This window comes from Oncorhynchus mykiss, chromosome 22 (genome assembly GCF_013265735.2).
Source record: "Oncorhynchus mykiss isolate Arlee chromosome 22, USDA_OmykA_1.1, whole genome shotgun sequence".
Classification (NCBI taxonomy): Eukaryota; Metazoa; Chordata; class Actinopteri; order Salmoniformes; family Salmonidae; genus Oncorhynchus; species Oncorhynchus mykiss.
This window is the reverse complement of record NC_048586.1, coordinates 15,610,247-15,623,456: the sequence shown is the minus strand read 5'-3', so window position 1 is coordinate 15,623,456 and position 13,210 is coordinate 15,610,247. Positions and strand designations below refer to the sequence as shown.

General features: G+C 40.1%; 2 protein-coding genes across 3 annotated transcripts; one reads left to right on the top strand and one right to left on the bottom strand.

Moving 5' to 3' along the window:
- Window positions 1-4,775: 4,775 nt before the first annotated feature.
- nostrin (nitric oxide synthase trafficking) lies at window positions 4,776-9,045 on the top strand. The gene is made up of 16 exons (XM_036958846.1): window positions 4,776-4,875; window positions 5,063-5,148; window positions 5,438-5,521; window positions 5,648-5,710; window positions 5,835-5,916; window positions 6,010-6,072; window positions 6,176-6,274; window positions 6,810-6,935; window positions 7,190-7,288; window positions 7,371-7,496; window positions 7,619-7,727; window positions 7,827-7,915; window positions 8,026-8,151; window positions 8,383-8,623; window positions 8,721-8,804; window positions 8,881-9,045. The coding sequence occupies exons 1-16, from the start codon at window positions 4,849-4,851 to the stop codon at window positions 9,015-9,017; spliced, it is 1,641 nt and encodes a 546-aa protein (XP_036814741.1). The 5' UTR covers window positions 4,776-4,848; the 3' UTR covers window positions 9,018-9,045.
- A 56-nt stretch (window positions 9,046-9,101) lies between these two features.
- Window positions 9,102-13,210, bottom strand: spc25 (SPC25 component of NDC80 kinetochore complex). 2 transcript variants are annotated; one of them, XM_021579079.2, is made up of 7 exons: window positions 13,053-13,210; window positions 10,414-10,573; window positions 10,254-10,319; window positions 9,989-10,135; window positions 9,773-9,877; window positions 9,557-9,655; window positions 9,102-9,452 (listed from the first exon to the last, which is right to left on the bottom strand). In XM_021579079.2, the coding sequence occupies exons 2-7, from the start codon at window positions 10,565-10,567 to the stop codon at window positions 9,328-9,330; spliced, it is 696 nt and encodes a 231-aa protein (XP_021434754.1). In that variant the 5' UTR covers window positions 10,568-10,573; window positions 13,053-13,210; the 3' UTR covers window positions 9,102-9,327. The 2 variants fall into 2 exon arrangements, with proteins under 2 accessions (XP_021434754.1, XP_021434755.1); XM_021579080.2 differs by having other exon boundaries at window positions 9,557-9,652; window positions 13,053-13,089.

Below are 13,210 nucleotides of genomic sequence, written 5' to 3'. Positions count from 1 at the left end.
TATGTTTGTCGATCTGATTCATTTCAATTAGCAGATAGTGTACATACTTATCCTTGTGACAAGCAACTAAGTAATATTGGTAAATTACATTGACTATGAATGTAAAAATATAAAAAATCTACCTCTTGAAACTTTGATAACCACTCAAGGTTAAGTGGATAATGAATTGCATCTCATAAATTAATAATGACTGAATCCTTGCCATTAATATTCATTCAACAATACTTCTGGTACAATGCCACTGTTTTAAAAAGAAATGTGTCATTCATCTTGCTCATCCAGTCTCATACATTATCATTGAAATATAACTAGATAGTGTAGTGTATATTCAACTTTAAAGTAGCATTTGTTTTTTCAGAGAAATAGCTCTTCAGCAATAGCTCTTCAGGTGCCCATGTAATTTCTCTATTTCCTTGTATTGACAAATATGAATCATCCAAGGACACATGCATAGACCAGGAAGTGTATTATGTAAGTCTAATGCAGTATCATCTTTATGCTGAGCATTGTGGCAATGTATTTACCACCGTCTCTTCATGAAGCGATTACATAATACTTTATTGGCAGTATTATAAACGCCTGGGTTTACTCTGCCTGCGAGAAAGGGAAGGTTTTGAAGAGGTGAGGGACTGTACGTTATTTACACTGAACAAAAATATAAACGCAACATGTAATGTATTGGTTTCATGAGCTGAAAAATCCCAGAAATGTTCAATACGCACAAAAAAAAATCTTATTTCTCTCAAATGTTGTGCACACATTTGTTTACACCCAACCAACCTCACAACAGCAGACCACGTCTATGGCGTCGTGCGGTCGAGCGGGTGGCTGATGTGAACATAGTGCCCCGTGGTGGCGGTGGGGTCATGGTACGGGCAGGCATAAACTACGTACAACGAGCACCATTGCATTTTAACGATGGCAATTTGAATGCACAAAAATACCGTGACGAGCTCCCGAGGCCCATTGACATTGAGAGACCCATTTTTTAAAAAGGTATCTGTAAACCAACAGATGCACATCTGTTCTCCCAGTCATGTGAAATCCAAAGATTAGGGCCTCATTTATTTATTTCAATTGACTGATTTCCTAGCATGAACTGTAACTCAGGAAAATCAATTAAATAGTAGCATGTTGCGTTTATATTTTTGTTCATTACATGAGGGATACATGGTGAAAATCGGACTTCTTTGAAATGAAAATGGATGGCCCTCCCTTCCCCATATATTTTTACACGCTTGTAAAATAAAATAATAACAATAAAAACATAAAGTGGATAGCAGAGAACATGCCTACAATTTACCCTCACTCTTAAGACAGACCAGAGCCATAGATATGCAGTTTAAAAATTAACAAACAAAATAGGTATGTGTAGCTCACCACGTGACCTTCAAACCAGACTGGCCAACTCCTGTTTCTAAAAGTTGATTCAAAGGCACTATAGCCTAATAACGCATTTTTTTGTTTTTGTATTATTTAATTGAAAGTAATAACATTTTATACAGCCTACATGCAAAATGTATAGGCCAGCCTGTAGCATGTCACAAATTATTTTTGTATTTTACAATATCCATCTTGTCTCATCGCTGCAACTACCCAACGAGCTCGTGAGGCAAATATAGTTATGCGTTCTCCAAATCATGACCCAAAATTAACACCCACCCGCATAACCTGGAAGCCAACGGCACCAATGTGTCGGAGGAAACACTGTTCAACTGACAACCGGGGTCAGCCTGCAGGCTGCCCGGCCACCACAAGGAGGCGCTAGAGTGCGATAAGCCAAGTAAAGCTAAACCCTCGCCTAACCCGCCCATTCTGCACTGCCCTATGAGACTCCCGATATACAACCAGTTGTGACAAAGCCCAGGAACGAACCCGGGTCTGTAGTGACGCCTCTAGCACATTGATGCAGTGCCTTTGACCGCTGCGCCACTCTGTAGGCCCCACAATTGATTTCTTAAATGGTAGGCTATAGCCTGAAAGTAATAATATAATAATACATTTTCTTTCCTTCTTAGGCTACCTTGCTTGCACCTGACTGATTTAGAGTTAGTATGTTTAAAACCAGTTGAGCTGACAGCCGTTTTGCTCTGTTTCACTATGGTTTTAGTCAATCTAGCACGAGGGCAATATTTATTAACGTAGTAGTGATTCCCCACCCTAGAAAGCTCTGACCTTTGGCTTTCACCTGAAATTGTTTATTTAGGTCTGAGAAAGAAAAAAAAAACGTTTCAACCCATATGATCTAGTACATGATAAAGGTAGAATAAAACGTATACAAATATGTATGATAAAAAACTAATGTGAATGACTACGCCTTTTCATGCTTTATTATATGTCCATATACAGTTAGAATCTGTTTTAGGAACATCTACCCAAAATATTTCACAGTCTTTATTACCTCACCAAATATACTGTTTCATGACATTAGTGATAGTAAAAATCTGTACAATTTGTGACATCTAAACAACATTTGAGCCATTTAAACAGCGTGCGTCTGTTACGCGGAGTGGAACAGGGGAACCCAAGAGCAGACTAAGACGAGGTAACTGGGATGAAGTAATCAAGGTATTTATTGGAGCACGGGGAAGATGGAGTGCAGGTCAGGGGAAGCTCGGGCGGGTTGCTGGAGACCAGGTGCGGAGGCTTAGGCTGGAGCGAGAGGAAGGGAGAAAGGGTAAGCAGGTCCAGGGGGCAATCAAAGGGAGTAGTAGAGTAGGGGATCCAGGACAGAGTAACAGGATGACGAGACGTGGGACTGGAGACAGGGACCAGAGTCAGAGTGGGCAGAACTGTAGCGGAGTGGAAAATAGCGACAGGCAGGGTAACAGGATCTGAATAGTAACAAAAGTTACGCGTAGACTGACTGAGCAGAGATTACGATCTGGTGTGGAAGAGGCAGGACTGAGTATTTGTAGAGGTCTTGATTATGGAGCGGGTTGCAGCTGGTGGGGATCTGCTCTGACTCCAGCACACCTGTCTCCACCCAAACAATCACACACACACACAGGGGGAGAGGGAGAGAGCACAGGGGAAGTGGCGGCAGGTTAGAGAGACACCGGATGGGCACTAGAGGGCGTGGCAGGAGCAGATGTGACAGCGTCCATACTTTAGACTAGAGAGAACGGCTATGTAAAGGGCTCAATTTTGTCGTTCTGAGCATATGCAATGTATCTGCCTCCGATGTAAAACAAATGTTTGACATCCACACAAAATTACTTATCTTATTTCAGGAAGTGTGTAAGGTCACATTCTTTATCATAGAGCTATACAAGTTATGTATTTAGATTTTATTGTTTGTGACAAATTCAGCGATTGCTCTGCCATGTCTGTAAGGTGAAGCAGTTGAGCTGAATGCATTTTTTTCTAAGGCCCGCCCCTTTGACATAACTTTGCACTAGTGATATAAATGGATGCAATGATGCAGCTGACCAACAGAGGGAGGCAAATACACGTTTATTCGACAGAGGACGTTGACATGGTCCTAGGAAGGATAGCTGTCATGTAAGTCATGTAAAGTCATGTAAACATTTACATCTTTTCTTAAGTAATTCTACTGCCCAATTTTGGGGAAGAAGTTTTAACCTGTTGAAATGTCAAATGTCAATTGATAGTGAGAGAATAACACATTATTTCCCAAGCAAAGACACTTTTTGGCCTCCTATAAAAGGTTGCAGCGTAGCCTCTTAATATCATAGAGACAAACCAAAGTTATACCATATGTATCAGTGTCACCTCTTTTCCCGGAATTGTACAGCTTATTTCTAGCATTGCTTACTAAAGCGACGTTATGGATCACTTTAAATAATCAGGTCCATTAAATGTTTTTATAAATCTTAAGCTAACATGGGGTAGGCCTATGCTTTTAGCCTTTTTCTTTAACAAAAGCCACAATACCCTTACACGCCCCCTCAATTCGAGCCCTGGTTTTAACTTAACACGCCAAGCTCTTCACTGACACTGATATACAGTGTTTAAGGAGTGCATGGTGACTGATGTAATTGGCTGAGAAAATCTATGGATAGTAGACTATAGTTTAGTCTGTCAAACAGGTAGGCCTTCCTCTTATTTATTGAATAGGGCGGGAATAGGCCCCAAAACAAATCCCTCTAGTTATTAGTAACCTAAAGTCAAATTAAAATGAAGCCTCCTCAAATTAGCCTACTTTCAGCACCCATGCGCTGTCCATATCCGTGGCTGCTTCATCATTGTAATGTAAGTTAATTATATTACTCGAATATGGCTGTTGTGAGGTCAATAACTCTGATACATAGCGTCATTATGGACAACGAAACGTATTGTTTTTATTCAAATCAATTATAGCAGTAGCAAGCTTACCTCCGTTCCTCCTTTTCATCTTCGCGCTCTCCCTCTCAAACTGAACAGGACATCAGTTGTCCTAGTCCGCACGCACATATATTGCATTTCTTCAGGCACACATCGAGATACTATAACAAGCAACTAATTCCCAAACCCTCCTGAGCAATATGACATTTAATCAATGAACCCTCCCCTGGACTAAATCAAAAATACCAAACTCTCCCCATGACTGAAATTGAAAAAGTATGACCCTCCCCTATTCTTCCCCAGGTAACAATAAAATTAAAATTAAAAGGGGTTTCATGAATTAGGAATAACTTTGGAAAAATTAAGCAATTTTTTTACATGAATTATCAATTGAACTCCCTTGCACAAAGTGACAGTGGATGGTTGAGGACATAAATGGTTAAATATTCCAATGGAATTTTCCTTGTGCACTGGTTATATGAGCGCAGGTGATTTCCGCATGAATGACTTTAGGAGGAGCGTGTTCAAAGTGCAAAGTCAATAAACCCTCTTAGACTGAAAATGGCGGACCCTGTGAGCACCTGTGCTGTGAGTACTAACTCTACCTCTTTTCAAAGACTACTTTTAGTCAAATGTACAAAGAAAATCATTACTTCTCCTTTATATGTTTGTAACATAGGTCGAAACGTTAATGGATTTTCTTCATAGCTGTGTGTATTACTGTTACTAGAAATAGCCAGTTTGACAACACCATGACTTGTTGAATGTGTTATAGTACAACCTGTTGTACCAAGATCTGAAGAAGTTCTCAAAAAATGGGGAGCATTTCTGTAAGGAGCTCATGACAGTATTTCAGCAAAGGTATGGTCAATGTCAACTCCTTGAGAATATCGTTTAGTGAGGTCATTTATTTGAAATTGTAATTATGCTATCTAGGATTGGAAAAGTAAAACCCTTTTCAACCTGGACTGCACATATTTCTATTTCATAAAATGTCCAATCATTTAAATGTATGGACTATACCAACTCAGTCATTCACAATTGCATGCTAAGGTCCTAACTTCCGCATTGATTTCTAATTAGCTGTAGTTACTGTTTCACCTCAGTGTGACAAAAGTAACATCCCTTGATGACACTTATTTGTGACTAGGGCTGAGCTGGAGATCAGTTATGCCAAGGGGCTTCAGAAGCTTGCTGGAAAACTCATGAAGGCATCCAAAGGAATGAATGACAAGTGAGTTGGCTCTACCTTCACATTTCTATCACGCAATCTGTAATGCTTCAGCGATGCAGATTGAATAGAGCCTATTACTGTAGCGCTCTAAACTCTCTGCATGTTGTTGTTTTTATTTCCATGAAGTTCCACATACCGAGCATGGTGCCATGTATCTGATGACATGTACTCTACAGCAGACACACACAGGTATTACAGACATGACCGTATGACAATTTTAATCATATTATGACATTATCTGTAGCAGAGATGTTGCTTGGATATTCTCTCCGACTGAGTCTGAGGAATTAATCTATTATGGTTTGTTTTTCAGAGCACTAGGAAGTGCTTTTCAGGCAGAGGCAATTTTAGAAATTCGACAAGTAATTGAGGAGCACAACAAGAGGAAGAGACCTGTGAGTAATTTGGATCATTTATTCCTACCGACACATCATTCTACACAATTATACATTGAGACATATTGTTTTTTTTATCCCTTTCTTGAATAGCTTGATAATGTTGTTGAAAGAAATGCAAAACTTGTTGTGACGAACTGGAGTGAACAAATCAAGGTAAGTCTTCCTTAAATTCTTGTATGGTAAATAGAGTGTTTGGTTGATTACATCATTTCAAAGAAAACGATTAAGAATATTGTTCAAACATTTTCCCTCACAGATGAAGAAGAAATTGGTTGGATTGACAAGAGAGCATGAGGCCCTGTTCAACTTTGTTGAAAAGAATACACGTATTTGCACAGAAAAAGAAAAACAGAAGGTACTGCACTGCAATTTTTACTGTAATACTGTCATTGAGAAGGAAAACAGAAGGTACTGCACTGCAATATTTGCTGTAATACTGTCATTGAGAATGAAAACAGAAGGTACTGCACTGCAATATTTACTGTAATACTGTCATTGAGAATGAAAACAGAAGGTACTGCACTGCAATATGTACTGTAATTGAGAATGAAAACAGAAGGTACTGCACTGCAATATTTACTGTAATACTGTCATTGAGAATGAAAACAGAAGGTACTGCACTGCAATATTTACTGTAATTGAGAAGGAAAACAGAAGGTACTGCACTGCAATATGTACTGTAATTGAGAAGGAAAACAGAAGGTACTGCACTGCAATATTTACTGTAATTGAGAAGGAAAACAGAAGGTACTGCACTGCAATATTTACTGTAATACTGTCATTGTCACCTTTTGATATGTATGATTAGGAAACCGTTTAAATTCCCAATGTAATGCCATTTCCAACCCCTGAATAAGATTAGGATGATGACTTGTTCTGTCGTTAACTAGATGCTGACCAGACTGACAAAGTCTGCTGAGGCCCAGACCAGAACAGATGAGGAGTACTTCACCATCAACATGGATGGCCATGAAATCAGACTGAAGTGGGAAAATACACTGAAAAACTGCTACCAGGTTCTAACCAATCCCCACAGTACATGTCCTCCAAAATCATTTTTATTATGTACCTTCTCTGACTGTACTGTTGATCTGAAGAGAAGGGGTCAAGACAGGTCACCCAAGAAGTTTCGATGTGCAGAGTTCAATTGTATTGCACGTCATCCCCTCTTGCTGATGTTTGGTTAGACCAATTTAGAGATAGTCAGGTTTGAGTGTTGCAGCATCCATATTGTGTGCCTTATAGTGACACAGTAACTTTATAATTTCAGATAATCCAGGAGGTTGAGAAACAGCGGATAGAAGTTCTGTGCAACATATTGAGTAAATACAACCTCCACATGGCAAGCTTCAGACACACCCTTGTACATGTGAGCGTTCTCCCCAAAATGACTCTTAATTACAACCCTGTGACAAAAACTGTATCGTTGATTTCTCTTGTATTACTTACAGAGACAGAAACAAATAGAACAAGCCATCCAGAAAGTTGATGTGGAAAAGGATATCCTAAATCTGGTGGAGGAGACCAGTGTAACAGCAGAGGAGAACAAGGCTAAGTTTCTGATGACTGATTATTTTGTAAGGGTCCATTTTGTTCACATAATTGTACAGTACATTTGTATCTGTAAATAAATCTGGTATTAGTTTGATTTTGACCTAAGACATTATACTGTGCCTGACCCTCAATGACTTATGTTAAGGAGGAGGACAGTAAGTCATTGATGGAAAAAGACAGGAGAAGAGATGCCATCAAGTCCAAACTCCAGCGGCTGGGGGACAGTATCGCAAAAACAAAGAAAGACTGTGAAGGTAAGTGTTGTAAAATGAAGCATAGAATTTGACTGGAAATAATACATTTCTGAGTGACACCTTTTCGTTTCATGTCTTCCAACATCTTATTAATAATAGGTCTTGAGAGACTGGTGAAGACTTACTCTGAAAACCCATCGTTCTCAAACAAAAATAACCTGGAAGAAACGGAACAGTTGATTGATGAGGTTTGTTTTTCATACAACAATAGATCCATTTTGAAAATATTATTTGATATTTTTCTGTATACATTTCCTAGCATTGTGTTAAATGCATTTTCCCTATTGGATGTCTACAGACCACTCTGAAACTGAACCTTCTTGAAGCAACTCATTGCAAACTCTCCAGCACATTGGCTGAATTGGAGGGAAAACCTAAGACTTTGCATCGATTCAGTGCCAGTATAACAAAATGGAAAGAAAAAGTAGGTCCATAATCAAAGTGCATTTTTCCAGGCTTTGTACAAGTTCATTGTAGCCTAGATTAAATTTACCCACATACAGTATACCGTTTAATCCATATTGTGCATGTTCAATTAGATTCAGACAGCACAAACACATCATGGCATATCCTTTTTGATGACACAAAATAGATCAACGCAAGTATGTGTGTATGTTACTATACATCTTAACCAGATTACGATCTGTTTTCCAAGGATTGCGAGCACAGTATTGTTCAGCTGTCCCGTCCAGTCAAAATAAAAAAGACACCGTTCAGATCGCGTTTGAGGAGCTCCATCATTTACAAAGGACCCCCTCAGAGTGTGACATCAGCAGAGGCCTCATCAGTAGAAGTAAACAAAGTCTACACTGCTGTCATCCAAGATACTGCAGCTCCAGGGGAATGTGGCTCTGTCAATGGAGCCATGTCCTTGACTGATGACAAGGAAGGAGAAGGTGACACCCATTCACATATAATTACAAAGATATACCATTCTGATCTTGCCTATGCGTCATAACAAGAAACACTAATACATAGAAACTTCTCCTTAAGGTGCAGAGTGGTGTAGCATTGGGAAATGCAAAGCTGTTTACGATTTCACATCAGACAGAGATGATGAGTTGAATATGAAAGAAGGTAACGGACAATAAAAACAGATATGGGAAAAAAAATATGAAATCCATGACTATACTTACAAAATAATTTGTTACAGGAGACCTTCTTGACATCTATCAAAAAGAAGACAGCGGTTGGTGGTATGGGATATTGAATGGACAGATAGGCCATTTTCCATCAACCTACATTGAGGAGCTGCCCATGTTAAGTGTTGTAGAAACATCAGATGTATGAGTCAGTGTTGGCGCAAATGGACAGGGTAACATTTATCCTGTTACAAGATTAAAGTAATATGTCAATCAACTGTGGGGGGGGGTGTGTGTACAAAAAGCGTTTATTTAATTAAACCAATTCCAAAATGCCTGATCAAATCTTTGGGCCACTAAAGAACCCCACCAACTTGAAAATTGCAACCTAGCCTTTTAAAATGGACGTCATATAATAAAAACATTAATATTACAAACAATGTTGGAGACAAAACACACAGGATGTGACTAAAATATGTTAAAATATAAAAACAGATCCACATTTTTTTTTTCTTCAACTATTGGGGTTTTAGAGCGAGAAATTCTCTCCGGACATTTGCAAGGAAGGCAGAGAAGTTGTTGGTCTCCTGGAGTCTCTGCTCCAAGTGAGCCATGCAGTCCAGTGGTGGGTCGCTAGACACAACTGTGGACCAAAAATATGGTTATGTGACATTTCCAGCCATTCATGATAACACTCATAGTTTCCAAAACCATTTGTTACTGTTCTGTTCTATTTACTGTACTCACTCTGGTATAATCCTCCTTCGCTGATCCTCAGCATGAAGGTGTATACACATTCCGAGTCTCTTGGGTTGATGTCTCGGAAGATAAACTGCAATTTCTCTCCTCGAATAAAAGAATAACAATTCCTTTTAATTCTGTGGTTTAACACTTGGGTCAACACTAAAATGTTCAAACGGTAAAATATTACTGCCATTGCCAACAGACTTATTCCAGATTTACCGTGAATTTTTCTAATTTCCAATCCCAGCCGACCCTGAAACACCTGCTTGGCTTTGTTGAGATTTTTCAGTCTGTCCTTGTTGGCTTTGTTTTGGGACACAATCACTTAAAAGAAAGGGAAAAACAAGGCGACATGTTTGTTTTGGATACTAATCTATTTTAGAACAATGTGTGCGAAGGACAAAATCTATTTTCCATTTACTGAAAATAGCCTACATTTTTTTTTCTTGGCTTGTTCCACTCGGACCATCTCAATCTTTTCAATGATCTTGCTTTTCTGTTCGTTCTTCCCTTCCACTTCAGACAGTCTCTTCGCAATGGCATTTCTCTTCTCCACCAATGAGGCATTTTTATTTTCCAAGTCTGGGGGTAGGGGGGACATTGTCTTCAATAATAAAGTATGAGTAGGCTAGTGCCAAAGTTAAGGTCAAACTGATTGTTAGTGACACTTCACAGGATGTCATGTCCGGCACAATCTTACCTGTTTTGTATGAGTCTATCGTTTCAAATATTATTTCATCATCCTTGCATTTCTTTGAACACGTATCTGCAGAAAGAGAAGGGAGATTATTATAGCTGTGAATAGACACATTTTAAGCATCCTTGACTCAGTAATCATGACGACAGCGTCCAACTCATACCGAGAACAGATCTGACGGTCTTTCGGTGGGTTTGAACCCAATCCATGCCGGTCTCCGTCATCTCGGCCGTTCCCTGAAAAAGCATTTTGTTGCGAATGTCTTCCATTGTGCTACTAAACCAATTCCCAATGTTTGCATCTGTAATGCAGTTCATGATGATCTAGGTGACAGAAATACAAAACACTGATTAGGTCATTCGACATTTTGGCAAAATACAGGATGGTTTGTTAAACGGGCAATCTGCAATTCAAAAAACAAGGTGACACCATTCCACTGTTTTGGTAAACCGCTGAGGGATGGGGCTGGATTGGTTTTACCACTTCCAAATTCATAGGCAGAGCTATGGATACATACATGGGCTAACAATTTTTTGAGGCTATACACAGTGTGTTCCCAAAGTAGTTTATATTTTGGGGTTCTAATGGAGTATTACAGTTGAATTAAGCTCAAGGCATGTATAAGTTATATTCTTCAAGAATCAAATCAAAGTTTGTCACATGCGCCGAATACAAAAGTGAAATGCTAACTTACAAGCACTTAACCAACAATGTAGTTTTAAGTTATTTTACTGCTTCTCTTTAATTATTTGTTATACATTTGTAGGCCAGTGCCAACAAAATGTAATTATTGGTATAACAAATCATTAAAGAGAAGCAGTAAAATAATAATAGCGAGGCTATATACAGAGTCAATGCACCGGTTAGTCAAAGTAATGTGTACATGTAGGTAGAATTAAAGTGACTATGCATAGATAATAAACAGAGTAGCAGCAGCGTAAAGGGGGGGGGGGGGGAGCAATGTAAATAGTCTGGGTAGCTATTTGATTAGCTGTTCAGGAGTCTTATGGCTTGGGGCTAGAAGCTGTTAAGTCTTTTGGACCTAGACTTGGCACTTCGGTACCGCTTGCCGGTCTATGACTAGAGTGGCTGGGGTCTTCGACAATTTTTAGAGCCTTCCTCTGACAACGCCTGGTGTAGAGGTCCTGGATGGCAGGAAGCTTGGCCCCAGTGATGTACTGGGTTGTACGCACTACCCTCTGCAGTGCCTTGCGGTCAGAGGCTGAGCAGTTGCCATACCAGGCAGTTGCCATACCAGGCAGTGATACAACCATACTCTCGATGGTGCAGCTGCAGAATTTGAGGATCTCAGGACACATGCCCAATCTTTTCAGTTTCCTGAGGAGAAATAGCCTTTGTCGTGCCCTCTTCACAACTTTCTTGGTGTGCTTGGACCATGTTCGTTTTTTGGTGATGTGGACACCAAGGAACTTGAAGCCCTCAACCTGCTCGACAACAGCCCGTCGATGAGAATGGGACCGTGCTCGGTCCTCCATCTCCTTTGTCTTGATCACGTTGAGGGAGAGGTTGTTGTCCCGGCACCACACGGCCAGGTCTCTGACCTTTTCCCTAAAGACTGTCTCATCGTGTCGGTGATCCGGTCTACCACTGCTGTGTATCATCGGCAAACTTGATGGTGTTGGAGTTGTGCTGGCCATGCAGTCATGAGTGAACAGGGAGAACAGGAGGGGGCTGAGCACGCACCCGAGGGACCCCAGTGTTGAGGATCATTGTGGCTGATGTGTTGTTCCCTACCCATACCACGTGGGGGCGACCCGTCAGGAAGTCCAGGATTCAGTTGCAGAGGGAGGTGTTCAGTCCCAGGGTCCTTAGCTTAGTGATGAGCTTTGAGGCCACTAGGGTGTTGAACGCTGAGCTGTAGTCAATGAATAGCATTCTCAGATAGGTGTTCCTTTTGTCCAGGTAGGAAAGGGCATTAGAAGGTTTAGCCCACATTTCCCTAGGTGTCTATGAATATTAGAAGGTTTAGCCCACATTTACCTATTTGTCTATGAATATTAGAAGATTTAGCCCACATTTCCCTATGTGTCTATGAATATTAGAAGGTTTAGCCCACATTTCCCTAGGTGTCTATGAATATTAGAAGGTTTAGCCCACATTTCCCTAGGTGTCTATGAATATTAGAAGGTTTAGCCCACATTTCCCTAGGTGTCTATGAATATTAGAAGGTTTAGCCCACATTTCCCTAGGTGTCTATGAATATTAGAAGGTTTAGCCCACATTTCCCTAGGTGTCTATGAATATTAGAAGGTTTAGCCCACATTTCCCTAGGTGTCTATGAATATTAGAAGGTTAAGCCCACATTTCCCTAGGTGTCTATGAATATTAGAGGTCAGCCCACATTTCCCCAGCCACCGTATCCCTCAGCTGTCAATCTCAAAAATGTCGTGTCTGCCATTTTGCTGAAAAGAGAATTCCAGAATGTAGTTTTAAACAGAAACTCAGGGTTGACCACTGTTTGTGACAAGGATTTCCCTAAAAACAGGCCAATGGATACAGCTACGACCGGAAGTTACTTTTTCGTAGGATAATTTACGCAGCACGTTAGGTTAAGGTTGGGAAAGGGGTTTGCGAAAATGCTCTCTAAATTCTTAAGAAAAGTATCTTCGTTGCTGTATCGAAATGGCGTGTTTTTAGTAAATCCCATGTGACGTTAGTTATTGCCATAACACAACACAGCTCATGACCAAACGGGGCCATTGCGATTTATGTAAACATATTTGTGGCTATATTAAATACTATGACAACCGATTATCAAATAAGGTGAATTTTGTTTACTACCGTGGCAATTTTCGGACGATCCTCGACCGAAGCTTTCGGCAGCTGTTCGCTGTTGTTTTCAAAATTCCGCGCTCACGGAAACAAGGATGGGCCTGTGACGCCACACCGGAAATTTAGTTTTTATCCACATTTAAAGTAGTAATTTAAGAAATAAACTC